This window comes from Chelonoidis abingdonii, chromosome 19, assembly GCF_003597395.2.
Source record: "Chelonoidis abingdonii isolate Lonesome George chromosome 19, CheloAbing_2.0, whole genome shotgun sequence".
In the NCBI taxonomy this organism is placed as follows: Eukaryota; Metazoa; Chordata; order Testudines; family Testudinidae; genus Chelonoidis; species Chelonoidis abingdonii.
In genome coordinates, this window is record NC_133787.1 from 1,334,904 (window position 1) to 1,359,376 (window position 24,473).

General features: G+C 44.2%; 1 protein-coding gene across 5 annotated transcripts in view; it reads left to right on the forward strand.

The window, feature by feature from the left end:
* The window catches only part of RFWD3 (ring finger and WD repeat domain 3), a 48,508-nt gene that overhangs the window by 9,613 nt on the left and 14,422 nt on the right, over window positions 1-24,473 (forward strand). For 3 of the 5 annotated variants that reach the window (XM_032791829.2, XM_032791830.2, XM_032791831.2), the window contains 6 exons: window positions 1,083-1,180; window positions 1,258-1,455; window positions 4,598-4,689; window positions 9,608-9,722; window positions 16,562-16,790; window positions 23,936-24,086. In XM_032791829.2, coding sequence (XP_032647720.1) covers window positions 1,083-1,180; window positions 1,258-1,455; window positions 4,598-4,689; window positions 9,608-9,722; window positions 16,562-16,790; window positions 23,936-24,086 — 883 coding nt within the window. The remainder of the gene's footprint in view (window positions 1-1,082; window positions 1,181-1,257; window positions 1,456-4,597; window positions 4,690-9,607; window positions 9,723-16,561; window positions 16,791-23,935; window positions 24,087-24,473) is intronic. The other 2 variants (XM_075073818.1, XM_075073819.1) reach the window with 1 other exon arrangement.

Sequence of the window (24,473 nt, forward strand, 5' to 3'; positions counted from 1 at the left end):
TTAGTTACCTTTTTGCTTCAGTACATGATACCATTTATTATTCTAGTCAGGGCCGGCTTTAGCAAGTGTGGGGCCTGATTTGTACTCACCCAGTTGTTGCAGACACCGGAGGTGCCCAAGGCAAACAACAGTGATTCGTGCCCGGCGTGCTTAGCGCTAATAAACACACCGAGATGGAGAAGTAAAACACAAGTTTATTTGGGATCCCAAAGTAGAGCTGGGAGACTTAGTACGCCTCAGATCCAGCCCAGCTAAAACAAGCAGTCTGTTCCTTTATATCCATGAAAACTTTTCTCGCTGACTAGCAAGCCCCCGTTTCCCCTCCCTCTTCTGTCCGGCTGCAGCATTCTTTTCTCACACACTTCTTTCTCTGTCTTCCCCCTCCCTCTCCCCCTTGTAGAGTTACATTGAACAGTTAATTAAAGCTGGTGTGAATTACGACCTTGTCTTTGTAAACCATTATCTCCTCTCCCTTGACCAAAAGTATGCAGGCTTCATTATTTTTGCTCCATACCAGTTTGAGCAGCCTTACCACTGATAAGGGTTGGTGCACCTGACCTTTCCCCTCTGCCAGCCTCTGAGGTCGATTAGAGTTTAAACATGGAAGGACTCTTGTTCACTAGAGGCCTGAAACAGGAAGACCTTATATTCTTATTGCCTTTCACTTTTCTAAGTAACTTAGGTTTATGCTTAGTGACACCAACACAGTGGCACTCTGGGTCTTCGGCGGCACTTAGGCACTCAAGGACTCGCCGCCGAAGACCCGGGGTGAGTGAAGGGCCCACTGCTGAAATGCCACCGAAGATCCCCCTCAGAGTGCTGCCGGGTGAGTAAAAATTAAAAAGGCGCCGGCACAGGGCTCCATTCAGGAATTGGGCAATTTGGCCTAAAGCCGGCCCTGATTCTAGTATGTTGAGTAAAGTTTTTGTTTGCAATCCACATTAGTTACTGCACCAGTGCTTGTTCTGATATTCTAGAATACTAAAGTTACAAAAAAAAAATTCAGACTACAACCCAAGGAAGAGACTTCTTGCACCAGTTCAGATAAATTAGTCTTCCTTTTTTTCCTGTCTGCTCTGAAGTTTCTGATCAGGTCCAACCAGAGTCTCCTCAGCCTTTGCCTTCCTCTGCAGAGCATGAAGGTCGTGATGCTGAAGAAGCAGAAGTCCAGCACAAACAGGTAAAGTGAACAAACAGTCCTTGGACAGAGAACAAAGATGGCAAATGTTGTTTGTCTGATCTTTGTTGTTGTTTCAGAGAACTCCACTAAAGAAACCCAGTGTGACAGTTCCCACTGTACCGTTGGATGAGGAAGAAGGGGACACCTGTGCCATCTGCTTTGAGCAATGGACTAATGCTGGGGAACACCGGCTCTCAGCATTGCGGTGTGGACACCTGTTTGGATACACTTGCATCATAAGGTGGCTCAAGGGACAGGCAGGGAAATGCCCTCAGGTAAAGTGCACTCTTTTGTGTTGGAACAGATTTGCTCTCAGGCAGCCTCTGGTCCAAATGTGACCATTAAGAGGGTTATTATTTAGAAGGGAATGAAGTCAGGGTTTTAAATACTGTACAAAAAGTCCACCATTTCAGCCTGTCAAAAGTAACAAAATCTCTACTGTTTTGAAGTGATTTTCACCAGGATCAGCTCACACTGTTCATCTGAAGAGGAACTTAAATTCTTCACCTAATTCAGCACAGTTTTGCTGAAATTAATTAGAGTATTAGTGTTGCTCAGTGGGTAGTAACATCACATGAGGGGCAAAAGGAAGTGTTCAAGTCCTGTTCCATGACTTGGTGTCATGACCAGTGCAGTACTGGAGGGGACTGCACAGTTCGGTGCCATTTGTCAGATAAGATGATTAATGACCCTTAATGGAAGTGTCTGGCAGTATTTTAAATTAATGGCTGAGAGCTCTGGTTTCCTGGTCAGGCATCTAAAGGAGGTACTAAGGTTCAAGGTTGTGTGAGAACCACTGCTAAGTTCAAGATTGCTGCTGCATTTGTCTACCATTGCTGTACTCCAATATCTGTCACTGCTTCAAAGAGTGAAAAGTACTTTAGTCAACCTAATTGTAAGTAAAAAAACAAACCGCCTCAGCTTTTGTTCTCTTAGAAATGGAGTATGTCAAATGTTATCAAATATATGAGGCTGTCAGATACCAGAGAGAGGTTAAAACATAATCAACTTCTTAAACCATTAATGTCTTGTGACTGGATGCTTGTATGTTAACAATTAAGGGATTCAGCCTGTTCCCTACTATTCATATAGCCTTTCACTCATTCATTCCTTATACTGTCCCCCCACATATTTGAGAGATCATTTCCAATATCTGTTAATTTATTTTGACCTTAGCATATATTTTTCCAGATTTTAATAGGGCAGGATTAAGTTTGGGCAGGATTAAGTAGGGTGGGATTTAGACCTGGTCTACACTAGAAATTTACATTGATATAATTATATCTCAGGGGTGTGAAAAATGTACACCCTGTGAGATGTAACTGTACTGACTTAATTCCTGGTGTAGACATTGGTAGACAGATTTTTTTTCCATCGACCTACCTACTGCCTGTTTGGGAGGTGGATTACCTACACCACCCCTCCCATCAATGCAGCTGCACTGCTATAGTGTTTTAAGAGTAGGCATAACCTAAGGGTGTTTTCTGTGCTGCAATAAAAAAAAACCTGCAGCTGGCCCATGCCAGCTGATTTGGGCTTGTAGGGTCCAGGCTGAGGGGCTGTCTAATTGTGGTGTAAAAATTCAGAGTTGGATTGCAGTCTGAGCTCTGGAACCCTCCCACCTCGCATGGTCCTAGAGCCCAGGCTGCAGCCCAAGCACCAACATCTACACCACAATTAAACAGCCCATTAATCTGAGTCAGCTAGCATGGTCCAGCAGCAGGTTTTTAGTTGCACTGTAGACATAACTTCACTCACTTAGGGTATGTGGCATTGGGAAACGGGCTTGGTCATTTAACTGTTCATTTCTGGTCCTCCTAAAGTTTTGAGGTTTTAAAAAGCTATAAAATTGGTTGGATTTTTTTGTTATGTTTTTGCAGAGTGTAATGTTGCCTCAGTGTTAGCTGCACTCCTCTGAAACATAGTTTCATGCCTAACTCTTTGTTAAAACTGTTTTTTTAGATCAAGAATAGTGTTCAATTTACAATGCAAAGAGCCAACTGTCACTTCCTAGCCTTGTTACCTGAGGGCCCAAAGTTTCAGTAGCTCTCAAATAAAAAAGCCATTGTATAATTTTGCTTGCTTTTGAGTGGGATTCCTGCTGAAACAGAGCCTGGTGTTTTACGCTGTAGTTAAACAAAATAATTCATTTTTCAGATCTGCCTCTGGCTTCTCATCCTTGTCATATCTGTGCAACTTTTTTCAGAACAAAATCCTCAGCGGGCATTCCTCAGACTTAGACTTCTGTTCTTAAACTTCTGTGATTTCTCATTCTTGCTATCATTTACTTCTCTTTCAAAGGGTGAGGGGGAGATGCTCCAGGAAACCCAGTAGTTGATATCCTGAGTGATTAGACTTTTGGTGTCTTATTACATCTTCCTGCTAAACATTCTAGTAGTGTATTATGTATTTTTGTGTGATGATCTTAAGGATGCCTATGGCTGTTTGGTGAGTGTCTTCTAGTGACCCAGCAACCTGAAAAGTGTCTGAGATGGGCTTGTAAAAAGCGACAAGGAGTCCTGTGGCACCTTAGACTAACAGACGTGTGGGCTTGTCGCTTTAAAGAAAGGATGAGCTAGCCCTAGGTTTTTTTTCTCTCCATTTCCAGTTGCTTATTCTTGAACTGATTTGCACATCGTTGCTGTGCACGTGGCTTTGTAGAAAAGGTGGTTTGAGTGCAAGTTACTATTGTAGTTTAACGTTCTAGATCCTACTAGTGACTGCTGTTGGGTGCTAAGGAACAATCATAAGCATTTATTACTCTACACACACAATCTTTTGCCACACATGGAAACAGTGACCATGATGTATGTCTTTATACTACTAAACAGTAGATATACCTGCATTTAAAAGATATGAAGTAATGTGGGATTCCCCAAAGGCTGCTTGATATGGTCCATCTGTAGTCCCTTTTATCTGATGCCTACAAAGCATTTTCTGAACACTAAGCCTTGCACTCCCCCCATCAGGGCGGTATTAATCCAGTTTTACAGATGGGGAAACTGAAGTACAGAGAGATTAAGTGACTTTGCCAACACCACATAGCACGTACATGATAGAGTTATGAATAGACTCAAGTAGTACCTGATTCTTGCTGCTCTCAAAGTAGAGATGGGGACTGTTATGTTTGCATGAACATTTGAATTGCTCACAGGATTTATCTGGTTGTCCTGGGTACTTGGTGGTTTTGAAACACAAGACCAGGGGCAGCAGAGGGATGTTTTCTGAAAGGTGAATGCAGCACTAGAAAATCAGATCTAAAATTTCGAAATAGTCCTGGTTAAGGCTGTAATGATCACATGAATAACAACGTTTGAAGGGGAATTTCAAAATATTTAACAGAGTAGGAATATTTAATTTGGGTTCGAATTGAATGTTAATTTCCTAGGAATAAACTGAACCTACTTTTTATTTTAGTGCAATAAGAAGGCAAAGCGTTCTGACGTAGTGGTCTTGTATGCCCGTACTTTGAAAGCACTGGACACCAGTGAACAGGAGCGCATGAAAAGGTATGGAGCATACACCTCAGATGTATCATCTCTGTCCCACATATACATGCCGAAGGAAGAAAACTGATTTCATGCAGCCTGACTCTTACCTAGGCCTTTTTTCAGCTATGCTCCCTGAAACTGGCTATGCACTGTCTTAACTTTGAGGGCCAGTATTATGGATTGCCTTAAATATGGAGATCATGCTGTATTCAGCATGTATTTTCTGGAACGAAGGATCCCTATTAGAATTGGATCCTTGGGTTTTGTGTCCTTGCACATGGCACTGAGAGCTGACTAAAGAAAGCTTAGGTGGTATATGTTAAAACTCCACCGCTGAAGAATGAACCAAGTATGTGCTAAGTCCTTCCAAAAAAATCCCAAACAAACTAACTGCTAATTCATCTTTTCATGAGAAATGAAACACCTTGTCCAGAAATGCAGTGAGGGTGAACAGTAGACTTTAACTTTGCTGTCTCTTTACATATGCATTAAAAAGTGGTCTCATCTCATTGTCAAAAATGTAATATGATATGGAAACTATTTTGTAGCCAGTCTGACTACATCTAGGCTGAATTCATTTTAAACCAAAACCAGGATGAAATTAGCCATTATAATTTCTATGGTATAAGTTCGTGTACAGTGGAAAATTTTCTGTTGTACGCAACTACAAATAGTATAATATAATCCAATAAAGGTTAAAGGTTGCAGAATCCCAGGTCCTTCCTAAATCTTAGTATTGCTGAGAAAAACATCATTTCAGCTTCCTTAGATCGTTTCCACTTTCAGGAAACTCTTTCAAACTCTCTTTTCAACTCAGTACTTATTTAAAATACTACTACCATGGTGAAACTTCCAAGTGACCTCCTCAGTTCCTAATATAGCTGTCCTGTGTTACCCTAATTGCTAATCAGAAATGGGTGAGGAAGAAATTTTCAGCAGTGAAAATAGATATTTTAACTGGCATTCTGTGACCAACGTCCCGGGAGGGCCACGCTGAGGCTACTCAATTAGGGCAAACGGCAAAGAATGGGGCAGCCAATCTCCAAAGCTGGTGGATATTCCAATATTTAGGTTTACCAAGCCAACCCAAAACAGCTTCTACAATACCTGACTTGTTTCACAGAAGCCAAAACACAGTTCCCTTATAGCAACCAGCCTTGGGCTTCCATCCAGACACCCAAATCGATGACGATGAGGATTCCTGAAAATCTTATTAATCGTATAAGAAAGTTCTACCAATCCCAAAGGATTGGACACATTACTTCCCAAGTTAATGAATATTTCAATCTTATCCAAATGCACACTACAGTCAATTCTTACTAACTAAACTAAAATTTATTAAAAAAGAAATGAGTATTGGTTACAAGATCAGTGTACGTACAGACATGAGTACAGTTCTGAGATTAGTTTCATATTGGAGATGGTGAATTTTGTAGTTGCAATGAGTTTTCAGAATTAGTCAATAGATTATAGTCCAGTGTTCATATTCAGGGTGATCCAGGTGGGACTGGAAATCTGAGTCTTATAACTCAAGCTTCCCCTCCATAAAGCATCAAGCAAATCTGAGATAAAAAGGATCAGAACCCAGGACACCTTTATACAGTTCCAGGCCTCTTGAGAGCACAAGAGTCCTTGGGCAAACAATAAGCAATCATCAAGATTTTGAAGTAGACAGATTTCCTAAGCATCACTGGTAATTAGCTTACATGAATTAACATAAAGCAATTGCCTTTTTTCTACCATTTGCAAGTGATTTGCTGTACATTTCAAAGAGAGATCAATACAATGATATTGCATAGACAGGAACCCTTGGGTTACTTTGTTAACCTCTAACGATATAGTACTTAAAAACACAAATATTATCTACCAATATGTCTCTAAAAGTTGAATTTAGGTCATTTATCCTGCAGGATGCTTATCCCTTTCTGGCCATGTGTCACACGTGCCATTGGATGATGCTGGTGTTTTTTGAGCTCTGTAATGTTATAATTCATTGCAAACACTGGATGTGATGTTGCAAAACACGGTAGTGGGGAGATGTTAAATAAAACAAATGACTATCAGGCTTCTAACTCCTACTGAAAAACTAACTGTCTTTGAAAAATCTTCCCTACAGGTTGAACCTTTCCTGCTTCTGCCACCCTCTCCCACTGACCATTCACATCTCTTCCCCCGTACTTCACTGCTGCCTTCCTTCCAGTGTAATTGCAATCCATCTAAGATATCTGAATTCCTCCCTTTCGTTAGGCTCAGAATGCCAGGGTAGGAATATAGAAGTTAAGCTAGAATGCACATCCTTAACTCTGCCCTCTTGCAGATATGTGCTGTTAGTCTTACGTGTATGTTCATATTTGATTTCTCAAATTCAGTAAAGCTGTTCTTGGACCTCTAGATACATACCCATGTATCTAAAGGCCATTATCTTTGAAAACGCGTGGTGATCTGGGAAGGTCCCAGAGGATTGGAAAAGGCAAACACAGTGCCTGTCTTTTAAAAAAAAAAAAAAAAAAAAAAAAAAGGGAAGAAGGAGAATCCAGGGAACTACAGACAGGTCAGCCTCACCTCAGTCCCTGGAAAAATCATGGAGAAGGTCCTCAAGGAATCCATTTTGAAGCACTTGGAGGAGACGAAGGTGATCAGGAACAGTCAACATGGATTCACCAAGGGCAAGTCATGCCTGACAACCTCGATTGCTTCAATGATGAATAACTGGCTCTGTGGATATGGGGAACGTGGTGAACGTGATACATACTTGCCGTTGAGCAAAGCTTCTTTGGTGCTGTTCTCCCACAGATTCTTGCCAGGCAGTAAAAAAAAAAAAAAAATGGATTGGCATGATGGACTAGTAAAGTGGCTAGAAAGCAGGCTAGATCGTCAGGCGCAATGGGTAGTGATCAACAGCTCGATGTCTAGTTGGCAGCCGGTATCAAGTGGAGTGCTCCAAGGGTCGGTCCTGGGGCTGGTTTTGTTCAACATCTTCATTAATGATCTGGAGGATGGGATGGATTACACCTTCAGCAAGTTCGCAGATTACACTAAACTGGGGAGAATGGTAGATAGGGTCCAGAGGGACGTAGACAAATTGGAGGATTGGGCCAAAAGAAATCTAATGAGGTTCAACAAAGACAAGTGCAGAGTCCTGCACTTAGGACGGAAGAATCCCATGCACTGCTACAGACTAGGGACTGAGTGGCTAGGCAGCAGTTCTGCAGAAAAGGAGCTAGGGATTACAGTGGACGAGAAGCTGGATATGAGTCAACAGTGTGCCCTTGTTGCCAAGAAGCCTATAGTAGCACATTGGGCTGCATTATTAGAAGCATTGCCAGCAGATCGAGGCAAGTGATTATTCCCTTCTATTCAGCACTGGTGAGGCCGCATCTGAAGTATTTGGGCCCCCCACTAGAGAAAGGATGTGGACAAATTGGAGAGAGTCCAGCGGAGGGCAAAGAAAATGATTAGGGGGCTGGGGCACATGGCTTATGAGGAGAGGCTGAGGGAACAGGTTATTTAGTCTGCAGAAGAGTGAGGGGGAATTTGATAACAGCCTTCAACTACCTGAAGGGGGGGTTCCAAAGAGGATGGAGCTCAGCTATTCTCAGTGGTGGCAGATGACATACTAGAAGCAATGGTCTCACGTTGCAGTGAGGGAGGTTTAGGTTGGCTATTAGGAAACACTGTTTCACTAGGAGGGTGGTGAAGCACCGGAATGAGTTACCTAGGGAGGTGGTGAAATCTTCATCCTTAGAGGTTTTTAAGGCCCAGCTTGACAAAGCCCTGGCTGGGACTATTTAGTTGGGGTTGGTCCTGCTTTGAGAAGGGGGTGGAACTAGATGACCTCCTGAGGTCTCTGCCAAATCTTCTGTGATATGTAACTCATAATATCAATATAGATATACGCTACAGATGTTTGTAATGGAAACTTCCTTAATATCAGCCCCTGATACTAAAACAAATGCAGTTGTATTTTGCTTTTTACACAACAAAAATCATATGACAAAACCACCGGGTGCAGTTAGGCCCCACATACTTGTGTTTACTAATCAGATGCAAACATGTAAGCCTATGTATGCATATACTGCTGTTCTGACTGGTTTGTAGCAGTTTCTGAAACAGAACACAGCAGCACTAAAAACTCCCAAATTATTTAAAGGGTTACTACTCTATTCCTATATGCTGCGTACTTGCTCCCCCTTTATGTAAAGGACACTTAAAAGAAAAGTTACAAATGTGTCACTGTCAAAATTTCTATCACTCGATATACAACATGGCATAGATTAGTCTGAGAGGTGGTTTATGACTTCTCTGGAGAATGTCTTACGCATCACAACACTATCTGTTTTTTCTGATGTAGCCGTATTAGTAACATCTTTCTGCCCTGTAGTATTAGGGTCACTTGTAATTTAAAAAAAAAAAAAGGACCTGATGCTCATGGTATTGTTACAGGTCAGCGTCTGGCTGTATTGTAGGCTTGTTAATATTCAGTACCTGTCGAATTCTTACATAGGAAATGTACAGAATGTGTGTTTCCTCTGTATTCACTTTTTTATTTTGTGATTGATGGAAAGGGCTTGCCTGTCTTTAGAGAAGTAATAGAACAATCTTTGTGAGCCCCTAGATAAAAGGTCACAGTTACTGTTATGCATAACTAAGGCCCCTCCATTATTCACCTCCAATAAATCATTAGGAGGGGAACTCAGATGGGAAAGTTGTTTATGCAAAAAAAAAAAAAAAAATCCACAATAACTGGCTAACTGCTAATGGCCGGAAGGCATAGCAAGGAGATAAAGAGTGCAAGATTCAGTGGGATTTACTGAAAATGTTAAGTTTACCTATGTGTAGCTATGTTTTAACCTACACTGGTAATAGAGCTGCAGCCCAGAGAAACATCCTAAGTTGTGTCCAGTCATGATCATTTCTCTTTTTCTTCTCTACTTAGCTCTTTAGAAAAGGAGCAGATGTTGCGGAGACAGGCGGAATTGGAATCTGCACAGAGCCGTCTCCAGCTGCAGGTCTTAACAGATGAATGCAGTAAACTTCGCAAGCAAGTTCAGGTAAGTTCAGCTCCTGCCCATTGATGATGGGCTCTTCATTGCCTCCTTCTCTCCAGCTGCTGTCTCATGATGTGCTTTCCTTCCATGTTTAGTCTGAGCGAGCTTGTGTGTGTTCTTCCAAGCAAGATAAAATATCTTGTCAACACAAACACACAGCTTCCAGTTTCATCACTGTTCATAATTCAGTAATGTTTTAATGTTTTCTGCAAGTATAATTTCTCACTAATCATAGTTGAACATTTAATTCTGAACTCGCATGCTATTACTCAGATAACCATTAAAGTGAATGCTCACAGTGAACATTTTACTTTGCTGACATAACTTTCTAGTGTGATTCTGGTAATGGATTTTAATAGATCAGATTTCTTTTGGACTGTATCCTATAGATTCTTCCATCTTTGCTGAAACCAGGTCAGGAGTCACACTGTCTCTTCTGGTGGTATCACAATATGACCAGTTTATAACTGCAGGCTGCTTGCTGTGGGAAGAGCTATTTAGAGACATCACTGTTTCCTCGTACTTACAGACTGCAGAATTAGTGAGAACAAACTCTTGGCTGCAGAGATGCCTGGTGATCTGTTCCTTTCCAGGTTTAGTCTGAAGTTATATAACATTCTGATATCACCTGCAGAAAAGGCTGTGCTAGTTTCCTGTAGAGCAGAGGTGGGCCATATTCGGCCTTCCAGATATTTTAATCCCTCCCTTGAGCTCCCACCAGGAAACGGGTTCTGGGTCTTGTCCCGCTCTAGCTGGGGAGCGGGGTCTGGGCTTTCCCCTCTCCAGCTCCTACATGTAGGGGCAGCCAGGGGGCGCCACACGCTGCCCCCACCCCAAGTGCCGCCCTCGCAGATCCCATTGGCTGGGAATCACAGCCAACAGGAGCTGCAAAGGTGGTGCCTACACACAGGGCAGCACGCAGAGCTTCCTGGCCACACCTCCGCATAGGAGCTGGAGGTGGGACATGCCACTGTTTCTGGGAGCTGCTTGAGATAAGCACCGCCTGGAGCCTGCCCCCCAGACCCCTCCCATGCCCCAACCCCCTGCCTGAGCCCTGATCCCCCTCACACCCTCCGAACCCCTTGGTTGCAGCCTGGAACACCCCCAACTCCTATCCCCAGCCCCACCCCAGAGCCTGCACCCCCAGCCAGAGCCCTCCTGCACCCCAGCCCCCTATTTTGTGAGAATTCATAGCCCACCATACAATTGCGATACCCAGATATGGCCCTCAGGCCAAAAAGTTTGCCCACCTCTGCTGTAGAGAATAGGAAGGTTCATTGAGACTTTCAGCTGTTTTGATATCTGGCACCTTTCACCAGTGCTGTATCCTTGTTACTAGGCTTGGCAGAATTTCATTTTTATTTTGTTTATAATAAACATTGATATCAGCTGAAATTATAAAACATTGTTTTTGATTTTTATCTGTTTAAATTTTCACAGTTGTGGGAAATTGAGGATCAGATAATATTTAATAACAAACATTGAGATTCAAAAACCTTCTAAAATCCAGATTGTCTACACCACGTCATAATATATAAAGTAAATTTTCTTAAATCAATAAGTTCTCAAGCAAACTAAGAAAAATGCTGCTTATCTGTATATTTTGATTATCGATGGAAATATTTTGTCAGTGTACACAGTGAAATCAACGTTTACTAACACGTATCATTTTAAAAATTGAATCCTTCTAAGCCTGCTTATAACCTTTTCCATTTCTTGCTGTATCTAAAGATACAAATATTGTGTTCAGCCTTCCACTTAGTTTCACTTTTGCTTTTGTTCTTTGCTTTTTGAATTTCTCCTGTTTTATGCTCTCTTTGACTGTGGGGTTAGGTGGCACCTGCTGTGCTACAATCTGCCAATATGACCATGACACAAGGCTTCACAGATTAATTGGCTGAATTCCTATGTCAGATTGCATGTCACGTATGAGCTAATGAGAAGATCTGGTTCACCATGGACATTGATCAAGGAAAATCATGGATGCAGTAAATCTCTAGATTCCACAGTGCAATGTCTTCCTGCAGTTCTGTGAGTTTTTACATTGATGAAGCATACAGACTAACAGTGCCAATAGGATAAATGTCAGAAATACTATACAGATTAATTACCACACATACTAAAGCCATATCTTAGTATTTATACCTACATTCCTCACTGTGGCGTCAAAGTGCCTAAAATGACACACCAACATTAAAGTGCAGTAGATAACTTTACATTCTGAATGAAGTGAAGGATAACAGCACTAACAAATTAACGTTTGGCGGAAAGTTCAGAATGGGAGTCCTATTTAATTTGTGTAGCCTTATATTATGAGTGTATGAAATAAGAGCGGGGAGAGGTAGCTCAGTGGCTTGAGTATTGGCCTGCTAAACCCAGCGTTGTGGGGCCATTTAGGGATCTCGGGCAAAAATCTTTCGGGGAATTGGTCCTGCTTTGAGCAGGGGGTTGGACTAGATGACCTCCTCAGGTCCCTTCCAACCCTGTTATTCTATGATTCTGTGAAGAGTGCTGTATGTTTAAATTGAGATTATATAGTGAAATATGCAACTTTTATTTTAATAAGAATAGTGTTACTGAACACTTAGACGTATTTAAATGGCATAAAAAGCTATGACGTAATTAAGCTTGTAAAATTAAGTATAATGTAAACACAGAAGCTCTTATTATAAATCTTTTAAATATAAAGAATATATTCAATAATAGAAAATTCTCTGACTGCATGGAAGTTTCTTGGGGAAACATAGTTGGTACAAAACCAGTAGATATAGTACAATGTCATATACTTTTAGGAATCTTAGTGGAAACTAATGTAAATTTCCCCTTTTTAAAGTTACTGCGTAAGCTAGTTTTTTGTTGCTAATATCCATAATTTTACACTGCGTTATCAAAATCAGTGTTGAAGCCCTATACAGTAATAGATGTACATTTGGTATTAGAATTTTCTAAGATTAAAGTGAGAATACTATTTAAATAGAAATTTTTAAGCATTTCAGTTTTTATAAATTCATACTTCTGGTGTTAAAATTGAGCTCCTGAGTGCATATGTGCACTCAACTTGGCTTTTATTGTAGTTTAACCACTGTATATAATAACATTTTGTGAAATTCTCATTAAAAGCATATTAATTAGCTGCTTGTGCATTTACAGTAAGAAAAGGCTACCTTAAGTGCATAGCCCCTTGTTTGCTGTGGCAAGCTGAAACTTAGTTCTTTAGCAAGGTTCCTGGATTCTGTGGCAGACTGAAAACTGTACAGCAGTTTCTTTTGTAAATCAGAAAATACGTATGTGGGAGTGTAGAATTAAGCATGCCATCTGGATATTTGTGCTAAAATATCAGCATTTAAATAATTAGTGTTAACACTTTAAATTGTCATCACAAGATTTCAGCGCTTTCAGTCCTTTGAGATGAATGGGGCAGCTCACACTTTCCAAGCTATTGTTTCAAACTCAAAACGATGACCTTGCTTCGTTTATATTTTCAGAGTTACTGTCATAACTTTAAGAGCTAGAAATGTGTGGAGGTTTTAAATGAAAATTTAAATTGTGGAGTACAGTTCTGTAGCAAGGAGTAGATCCTACAAACAATGCGCAAGACACAGAGTATACAGCACCTTGCTTATGTACATCTAAAACAGTGGTGTCAAATGCCAACCCTCTGGGTATATATGTTGTGCCCCACATGATGACAGATTGAGATTTGAGTTTTTTAAATATTCTGCTAAAAGTTTCTAGACATCCTGATGGTGGGGAGGGGGAAAAAACCTTCCAGCAGTGAACCAAATATGAACTGATACAGTGCTGTCTTCCTGAGTCTGAAAACAGAGACTGCAACAATAGCTCTTAAGAGGTGTGAATTCTGTCCCCTATTTATCACATTGGTCTGTTAATGCTAAGCACTTTAACACAGTAGCCTCCAGCCTTTTTATGAATTGGAGGGCAACTCAGGATGTACCCCACCCTTTCCCCAAGTCTCCACCCCTTCCCTGAAGCCCTGCCTCACTCACTTCATCCCCCCCTCTCTGTTGCTCGCTCTCCTCCACTCTCACTTGCTTTTACCGGGCTTGGGCAGGGGGTTGGAGTTTGGGAGGAAGTGCATGCTCTGGGCGGGGGCCGAGACGTTTGCAGTGTGGAAGAGGACTCCAGGCTGAACCTGGGGCAGGGGCTTGGGGTGCAGGAAGGGTTGTGGGCTCTGGGAGGGATTTTGAGTGCAGGAGGGGGCTCCAGGCTGAGGCAGAGTGTTAGGGTGCAGGAGGTGGTACAGGGTGCTGTCACTAGGAAGGGGGTCAGGGCTGGCGCAGGGGGTATGGAGTGCAAGAGTGGGCATGGGGTGTTGGCTCTGGGAGGGGGCTCAGGGCTGGGTCTTGGGGTGCAGAAGGAGGTATGGGGGGCTGGCTCTGGGAGGCTGCAAGTTGGGTGGTAGAAGAGAAATGCTGGTCCAGCATAGCTGGGCCTGCTGTATTCATGCTACTCCTGGTCTTCATGCTGCAGAGGCATTCAGAACCTGCCCATTGAAGGAGGCGACACTTACCTTGGGCAGCCCCGGCCCCATGCTGCTTCCAGAGGGGCCAACATACCCCTGCGGGGCACATGGCTCTGCGCACTGCCCACCTCTACAGGCACCATCCCCGCAGCTCCCATTGGCCACAGTTCCCCATTCCCAGCTAATGGGAGCTGCGGGGGCGGTGCTTGCAGTCAGAAGCAACATATGGAAACCCCTCCCTCCCCTGGGCTGCTTCTGGGAGCAGCCTGGGGCTGGGATAGGCAGGGACCCTGCCTTAGTGGCAGCGGGCAGCCCCATTACACCGCTGGAGATCGCAGTTGTATGGGAGAGTCTCCAGGATCGACCAGTCAATCATGATCAACTGGTTGGTGATCACTGCTTTAACATATCAACTATTTGATGGAACATTTCCCAGTCACTTTATTGTTTCCACTCAACTGAAGTTTCTCTCTCTGTGATAAACTCAGGTGAAGGAAGGGTTAGGTGTCTTGTTATTGTGGGAAATCTGGTCAATCCCCTCTCTTCTCTAGTTGCCTTATCTTCCTGTCTTTAACTGGTGAGACTTTTTAATAAAATCTTTAATGTGGTGAAAACTTGCCACTTCTGTTTTTTGTTTTTTAATTACCTGCATCTTTCTCTGAAAGACACCGCTCTCTCTAGTTAAAGATGTAATTAAGCTTTCCATTAACATAATTTATGGCCTCCTTCCCCTTCCTAAATCCTCCTGTCTTTGCCTGTTGCTACTCCAGTCCCCCTGAAACATCACGTTTGGTCTTATGCTGGGGTAGAATCTGGAAAGTTTTTGAGGCAAATCAGAGAAGGCTCCTGGAAGGTGTGAAGTGAAACCTATTTTTAAGCTCTCAAACACTTTTAGGAAAAAGTGTTTTTTGGCTTGAGATAATTATAAATTAGTTTGACCTTGAAACTCCTATTTTCTTTTAATGTTTGTCTTTTTAGAATGGTTTGCTGTGGACTAGTTCTGGTTTGAGCGAGATTAGTTGGTGCAATTACTAAAGCTAGTTTATGCATACATTAGGAGCTTGGAGATTTTAAATCTATAATCTCATTTCTATGGTGCTTAATTGTTTTGCAGACATTATTTGGAGTATATCTTAAATTATCCAAGCTGTGGAAATGGGCCCCATCTCTGTTTATCTGATTGCTTTAGGTATTTGTAAATATCTGTGTAATAGTATAGCATCATGGGATTAGTGCTGGTGGTCGTGACCTTGGGTTGGGTTATAACCATTTGGGCAGAATTCTTGTCACAGTTACAATGTTCAAAATTGCCATACCCTCTCACTTCCTGTGGATGATCTTTGTGAGGCGGAAAATTTATCCAGTGAACATCTATTATATTAACACACTGTCTGAGGCTTTGCATTTCAGTAGTGTGAAAGTGGCTGTTCCTTTGTTGGATTAAAGGTCACTCTTTTGAGAGCTACTGTACTGAACATTTTGAAGCATAGTTCTTTGGTTTTGGAAAAAGTGAACAAGTCTTGGGTTCTTACAAAATTCAGTCATTCCTGGAATCTCTGCTGGCTAGGATCATGAGACCGGGGTGTAGTGCAGATTAAAGGAACTGACCTATCTTCATGGTGGGGAATTCCTGGACACTTCTAACATTGAAACCAAGGATTTTCATTCCTTTTGGGATGTTCTAGAAACTCTTGAAAATGGTTCTAATTGGTTGTTTTTTAATTGTAATTCTGCTCAGAGTTTAGTACCATTGTTGACCTGGTGGTGACTGGATTTTGTGTGTTGCCCATGGGTCTCCTTTTCTTATTGGGTTCTAATACACATGATATTAAGAGATTTTGGCTAAAGATTTCAGCAGAGCTTGCTGGAGTAGTCTGCAGGTTTCTATTGTACTTACAGTCAAAGTAAACTGGAAATCTAGCGCGCCAGGAATAGCATGGAAATGGAGTACTGTAGTTTTCATTGTTATGGAACAGCCTATGTTCCTATATCTCTGCCTGTGAGGCGTATCAGACTCCTGTATGTGCAAGCAGAAACAAAGGCCAGGTGTATGCTACTAATAATTTGTGTTGCTCGAGTGTGAATAAGCCACCCTCCTGAGTGAAGTAAATTACACCAACCTAGGTACCAGTGTGGACAGTTCTGTGTTGGTGAGAGACCTTCTCCATAGCTATTGCCTCTCATGGGGGTGGATTTATTATGCCAACGAGAGAGCTCTCTCCCGTCAGCATAGAGCTTCTTCACTGGACACTCTACAGCGGCATACCTGCAGCTCTTCTAATGTAGACTAGCCCTAATACACAGCACACTGAGTTGCAACTGCAATGGAGTGGTAAAGCTCTGTCCTCTTTGTTTTCAGGAACTGAAAGCACTGATGGCCCAGCACACCACTAGCGCCTCTCAGCAACCTGGCAGCTCCCGTTCCTGTTTCCCAGGCGCACTCTCCTCCAGTCAGAGCCAGCACAAATACCACTTTGAGAAGGCCTTCCTGGTTTCTCAGTCAGGGAGCTGCCGGGTTATGGCTTACTGTGACTCATTGAGCTGTCTTGTGGTGTCACAGCCTTCTCCACAGACTACTCTTCTTCCTGGTAAGTCAGCAAGTAACTAAAGACTCTAGGTTTTACAGATAGAATCAAAGAATTTTTATCTGCAGGCTTACAAAAGTTAAATATGTTCTCTGCTCTTTCTTCCTCTTTCTCAACCCCACCCATACAACCACCTTGCGGATTGGGGACATTCCCTCACTAATAAGACTGCCACATTCCTCCTGACCCCAACTCAGCTTTTTCCCAGTAGTGTAATTTACCTCCCAGTTGACAGCTGATAATTGTACTCTCCCAGTAATTGATCTTTACAGCTCTGCCTCTTTGTTCTGAAACCCCACCTCCTTGGAGGTGCAGAACGATCTGTGTGATCCTCACATAGAGGATTCCCTTGCAAGAGCTGGAGACATGCACCTAAGGGAATCAGGAAAAAGCTTTAAATGCAGTCTCTCATCCAGAAAACATCAGATTCAGAAGCATGGATTGGCCAGTAAATGTGGGAACAGATGTTCAAATATTGTTTTTTGAATACATTTGTAACTAAGTGCGTATATGTACAGAGGCAGCATTACCCTGTGGGTGAGGAGGACTGGGAACCCCTTTGCGTTGTAGTCATAACTCTGCTTCTGACTTGCTGTGTGACTTTGGGCAAGTTGCTTGTCTTCTGTGAGCAATTTCCTGGCCCTAAAATAGGTATGCAGTCATGCCAGCTTTTATTGCAAAGAGCTTTAATGTTCTCTGAATGACACTTGAAATACAAATTATTTTATAAAGCGACAGAGTGTCCTGTGGCACCTTATAGATGAATGTATATTCATCTGAAAAAGTGGGTATTCACCCACGAAAACTTATGCTCCAATATGTCTGTTACTCTGTAAGGTGCCACAGGACTCCTTGTCGCTTTTTACAGATCCAGACTAACACGGCTACCCCTCTGATAAATTATTTTATGTGGTTAATGATTTGGGATCTTAGACTTCTCCTTTGAGAGAGGTCCTTGTGGGTGCTCCAGGTCAAGGTGTGTCCCTGCACCTTCCATCAGAGATGTTCGCAGCAGTTCTTGTACAGGCTGCACACGTGTGGTGCCTGCATTGCACGCTCTCAATGCCTGAACAGTGTGTGCATGGCCCAGGCTCCTCAGTTCCTTCTCTACCATCCCCAGCCAGAGATGGAGTTTAGCAGGGGGAAGGGATATCTCAGTGGTTTGAGTATTGGCCTGCCAAACCCAGGGTTGTGAGTTCAGTCCTTGAGGGGGCCACTTAGGGAACTGGGGCAAAATCAGTATTTGATTCTGCTGAAGGCAGGGGTCTGGACTTGAAGACCTTTCAGGATCCCTTCCAGTTCTATGAGATAGGTATATGTCCACATATATATACATAGTTTCACTCTTCATAGCCATGATTTAGATACAGTTCTGGTACTTAATTAGTTTTTATTACTTATCTAAATAAGTTTTAGTTATTACCGCCTATAAAAACAAATTAAAAAATTCCTTACCTCAGAGTTAGTGACTCCTGATATGCCTGGTTCACCAAGCTTCAAGAGATGCATAACCTGCAGAGACTCCATCCCCATCTCTGATGGCTATTCTCAGTGCGTCGAATGTTTGGGGGAATCTCATGTACCCCCAAAATGCATACACTGTAGTAAACTTAAAGTCTGGACACACAAGGACAGACCTGAGACTGAAGCTCATCCTCCTGGAAAAGTCCCTCAGACCTGCATTGGATCCAGGCCAGCAGTCTTCTCCTGACAGAATTCACCACTGAAATCCTCACAGAATAAAAAATGGCAAAGAAATGACCGGCTTCCTCCCCTCTCAGGGGACACACATCTTCCAAGCGATCGCTTATAACTTTGGCTCCATCAGTGCTGGCCACTCCATGGCTCAGCACATACACTTCTCCAGGCATCTCCGGAACTGTCTGCTCGTTGGCGGCTGCGCACTTCAGTGCTGAGGCTCAAGGCTTTGAGTTGCCTGCCTCCAAAGTGTCACAGTTGGTCACCGACAAGAACCTGGTACCGACTAGTGAGACAGCACTAATGTCACAAACTACTGCTGTGGTGCCAGTGCATCTGAATTTGGCACCAACGCCACAAGCTCCGCTGCCTGTGTTCCCCGTGTCATACTTCTTGACACTGACTTTGCGCGCGACACCCCCTTGGTCTATAGCACGTACATCATCGGCACCAACCTATGGTGCAGATGCTGCCTCAGGCACCTACATCAGCTCAGCACACAGCGCCACCAGTACAGACTGCGCCTCCTGCGTTGGCACCATCTCAATACATGGCGCCTCACATGCCTGTAGTGCCTCACCATTCAGCACTGTCAGCCACCGCACCATCTAAGTTTCTCCGCCATAGAGACCTGGCTCTCTCTCCCACCCCAGAATCTCCTCTACTAGGCACTGACCTCTCACCGGGACCATCGGCACCTTACTTACAACTATCCCCTGCTCCTTCACACCTCTTGAATGTGGACGATGATGCCGTTGACCTTTCTCCATGCTATTCTTCCCCTGTTAAGACACCTGTGACTGGGGGACATCTTAGATCCTGTTCCTCATATTCCAGGGAATTCCCACCCTGGTATGGGCACCCTTGGATGGGACCACTCATACCCTTCCCTGGCCAATGGCCATACTGGAATCCCTGGGAATCTTATAAGAGACATTATAGCATTAATCCTGCCTCATTCAGAGAGGATCTTACATCTCCTCCCCCAACCATAAACAATGATGCCAAGCTACGAGATGAACCAACAGCTCAGCCAGCAGAGGATGTCACACCTGGCACCTCTCCAGCTAATAAACGCTCATCTATCTCTCCCAAAGAGGCTATTATGCCTCTACCACCACCAGCAGCTGACGATTTCACACACTTCCGGGACTTGTTTAAAAGAGTTGCCGATGAGCTTGAGATTACTCTTGGGGAAGTGTCTGAACACCAGCACGAGCTTACTGACATTTTATAACCCACCACCTCTTCTACAATGGGGCTATTGTGGAACCAGCTAAAACCATATGACAGACCCCAGCCACTATACTCCCAACCTGCTGGAGAGCGGACTGCAAATATTATGTCCTGTCCAAAGGTTCTGAGTTCCTCTTTACACACCCGTCGCCCAATTCGTTGGTGGTTGAGGTGGCCAACCAGAAAAATAAACAGCAACGTTTCCGGTCTATCCCATCTGATAAGGATAGCAAGAGGATGGACTCATTTGGCCACAAAGTGTATTCATTTTCCACTTTACAGTTTAGGGTGGCAAACTATGTGGCTCTATTAGCAAAGTATGAGCACAGGAACTACACTAAATTCATGGAGTTTATTAATGACATTCCTGAGGACAAGTGACGACAATTTAACGCTGGGATCTCTGAAGGACAGATGATATCCTGTACAGCTCTTCAAGCTGCCCTTGATGCTGCTGCCACGGCCGTCGTCATGCAGCGAGCTTCCTTCCCATGGGAGATGCAAAACACTGTCGAAGATCTCCCTTTCCATGGTGAGAAGCTATTTGCAGCAAAAACAAATGAGGCCTTCCATACCATGAAGGACTTGCGTGCCACACTAAGGTGGCAGATGTATGAATGCCGAGGGGCAGGGATGAGAGAAGACAGACATCAACCTTACCAAAGCCCATGATATCCCTCCTACACCCAACAACAGCAGCAAAGACATTACAATCCACAACAACAGCAACACCATAGACCTAGAACCCAATGACACCGCCTCCCACCATCTGCAGCACCTCAACCCCCTCCATCAAAGCAGATTTGAAGGTTTGGTCGAGGGTATAGAAGACTTCCCACCCGCTCCAGTGCCTACTGCAACCATCCTTTGACACTGTCTGCTCCCATTCCTTTCCAACTGGGAAGCTATCATTAGAGACAAATGGGTTCTAGAAATCATCTGATCGGGTTATACCATCCCCTTCCTCTCCATGCCTCTCACCCCTCCTCTCCCTCCCCGTCACTCTTCAGGGACCCCTTTCACGAACTCTAGCTCTGTCAAGAGGTGCACCATCTTCTACAACCAGGAGCAGTGGAGCAGGTATCCACTCCACACCCGGGGAAGGGATTTTTTCCCACTATTTCTTGACCAAAAAGAAAAGTGGTGAACGGCGACCTATTTTCGATTTTTTTGACAACTTAACAGGTTCGTCAAGAAACAAAAATTCAGGATGGTTACCCTATCAACAATCATTCCGGCATTGGAGCAGGGAGATTGGTTTTCAGCCCTCAACCTGCGGGATATGTATTTTCATGTCACTATACACCCTGCCCACAGATGCTTTCTCAGATTTGTGTTGGGTGCAGATCACCTCAAAGCATGGCTACTCAATGGTTCTCTGAGAAACAAGCATGCTTAGAACAAGTCCAGGCAGTTTTATTACATGGCAGGACACACTCACTACCTTTCTGCAGAAATTGAAAAGGTTCACCACTTGGTGTTCTGCCAGACACACCGCTCTGGCTTCTGCCCCTCTTCCACTGATACTAGACTACCTTCTAGAACTCAGAATATCTGGGCTTTCTCTTAGCTCGGTAAAGGTTCACCTAGTGGCAATCGCAACATTCCACCACAAGGTAGATAACGCTGCTGGTTTTGCCCATCGTGTCACCAAAATATTTCTCAAAGGTATCCAAATGCTCTACCCGGACATAAGACTACCGGCTGAGCCACGGGATGTACACCTGGTCCTCAGAGCTTTGATGTACAAACCCTTTGAACCCTTGGCTACCTGTTCCCTCCTACACCTATCCATGAAAACCGCTTTCTTAGTAACAATTACATCTGACAGGTGCATGGGGGAACTCGCCACGCTGATGGCCAAACCTCCATATACTGCCTTCTTCAGAGACAAAGTTACACTTTGTACACATCATCAAGTCCTTCCTAAGGTGCATTCGTCCTTTCACCTATATGAACCTATTCACATACCGGGCGGAGGATAGCTCAGTGGTTTGAGCATTGGCCTGCTAAACCCAGGGTTGTGAGTTCAATCCTTGAGAGGGCCACTTAGGGATCTGGGGCAAAAATCAGTACTTGGCCCTGCTAGTGAAGGCAGGGGGCTGAACTCAATGACCTTTCAAGGTCCTTTCCAGTTCTAGGAAATAGGATATCTCCATTATTATTATTTATTACCAACATTCTTCCCAAAACCACATGCTAATGCATTTGAGGTAGCAGTGCACATGCTTGACGTTTGTAGAGCGTTATCCTTCTATCGTGATAGAACGAAGCCATTTAGACAGACCCCTAAGCTTTTGTATCTATCGCTCAATGATCTCAGGGCAAAGTGATCTCCACCCATAGACTATCCAAATGGATATCAGACTGCATACGTCTGTTACCAATTGAAACAAGTCCAACCTCCTGTGGCAATCAAGGCACGCTTTACTACAGTGGTTTTCAAATTGTGGGTTGCAACCCAGTACTGGGTCACGCAATGTAAGGCACTGGATCACAGCGGCTGTGGTCAGCACTGCCAACCAGGCCATTAAAATTCCCATTGGCAGTGCTGCCCAGCTAAGGTAGGCTAGTTCCTAACTGTTCTGACAGCGCACTGCACCCCAGAAGTGGCCAGCAGCAGGTCTGGCTCTGGGGGGGGCGAGCATGGGGCTCCACGCACTATGCCCACCCCAAGCACTGGCTCCTGGCCAAATGGGAGCTGGTTGGGGGCTGGCTGTGCCTGGAGGCGAGAGCTGGGCGGCGCTGCTTGTGTGCCTCTCCCTAGGAGCCGGACCTGCTGCTGGCCACTTCCAGGGCACAATGTGCTGCACAGTGCCAGGACAGGCGGGAAGTATGCCTTGGCACCTCTGCTGACCGGGAGATGTCTGCACCCTAATCCCCAGCCCTGAGCCCCACCCCCCAAACCCAGAGCTCCTTCCTGCATCCCAAACCCCTCATCCCCGGTCTCACCCCAGAGCCTGCATCCTCAGTCCAGAGCCCTGACCCCCTCCTGCACCCCAACCCGGAGCCCTGAGCCCCTTAAACCCCTCATTCCCAGACCCCAGCCCTGCCCCCCAACCCTCTGCCCCAGCCCTGAGCCCCTCCCAAACCTTTCATCCCCAGCTCCGTTGGGTCACGGACATCAACAGTTTTCTTCAACTGGGTCACCAGAAAAAGAGTTTGAAAACCACTGCTGTACTAGATCCACGTCCACTTCTGTAGCATTTCTTCACAATGTCCCACTTTCCGACATATGCAATGCGGCCACTTGGGCATCGGACCTTGTGTTTTCTAAATATTACACTCTCATGCAGGGTCCTTCATTGGACACCCAACTGGGTCGAGCTGTCTTATCAACAGCTTTCTTACCAGATCTGAAATCCTGACCATCCTAAGAGATACCACTTTTCAGTCACCTGGAGTGGAGCACCCACAGGGACATCTCTCGAAAGAGAAGAGGTGGTTGCTCACCTTGTGCAGTAATTGATGCTCTTCAAGATGAGTGTCCCTGTGTGTGCTCCACTACTCATCCTCTTCCCCTCTACTTTGGAGTTTGGAGCAGACTCCGTTGTAGTGAAGGAACTGAGGAGTCAGAGCTGTGCACGTGCTGGTCAAACACTGACAGCGCGCGAGGCCTATACGGGAACTGCTGCAAAAATCTCACCTTGACCTGGAGTGGAGCACCCACAGGGACACTCATCTCGAAGAACGTCAGTTACTGCATGAAGCGAGTAATTTCCTCTTCTTTCTGAACAGCTTTTCAATTCACCTTAGTCATCTTAGCTTCTATACAGTGACATTTCTCTGGCTCAGTAATATCTGAATGCAGCTCTGTATAGTGACATTTCTAGAGTACAGGTGAACAGTTTACCGGTAATTATTCTTTGAAAGTACATTATCATCCTGTATAGAGCTCCAGCCACACTGAGCATTGAGACTTGTTTAATTTGGCTAGAATGTCTAGGACCTGGGTCGAGAGCAACTAACAGATCATGATACTAATGCTGAAATTCTCATGAGTTCTGTCACACTGACCAGAACGCCTGGAGGAGCAGAATAAGGAGTTCTGTAGTGACTGATCTCCAGAACAAGATACCTACCCTTCCTGTGCACATTTCTCCCCACAAGTTCAGCATAAGTACTGTAGCTCTGAAGTGAGACTATAGGTTAAAGCCAGACACCCCAATAACTACAGTATCTGACTGATCAGCTTTGTTCTTTCTTCATGACAGGTTGTGGCGTTAAGATGATGAGTGCTGTCAACCTGAAGAGCAGTCAGTACATTCCCATCCACAGTAAGCAGATCCGGGGACTGGCCTTCAGTAATCGAACAGATGGCTTGCTGCTGTCTGCCGCTCTGGACCACACGCTCAAACTTACCAGGTGTGTGCTGCTGAACAGGGGCTGTCCACCCCATCTGCCCTTCACATTTTCCAGGGTTTGGCTTTATCTCTAGCTCATCTGTGTGCGCTTTGGAGCATCTATTTTTTTCTTTCTTGCAGGGAGTTGAGAACAGATCTCAGTGTGAGCTTCATCCGTCCTCTGGAATGTGGGCATTAATCTGATGAATTGTTCTCACTTCCCAGTCCCTTGAATGAGGAAGGGACTATGACCCTACGTTTTCCTGGTGCCTCCTCCCAGTGGCATCTCTGTTGGGTACAGCTTTGACAGTAAGCCAACATAGATCAGCTGTATCCTGTGGTACAGGTGTAACAGTATCTGCTAGCGTGACTTTTACTTCCTGCTTGATTCTCTTTGATCTAGGATCAG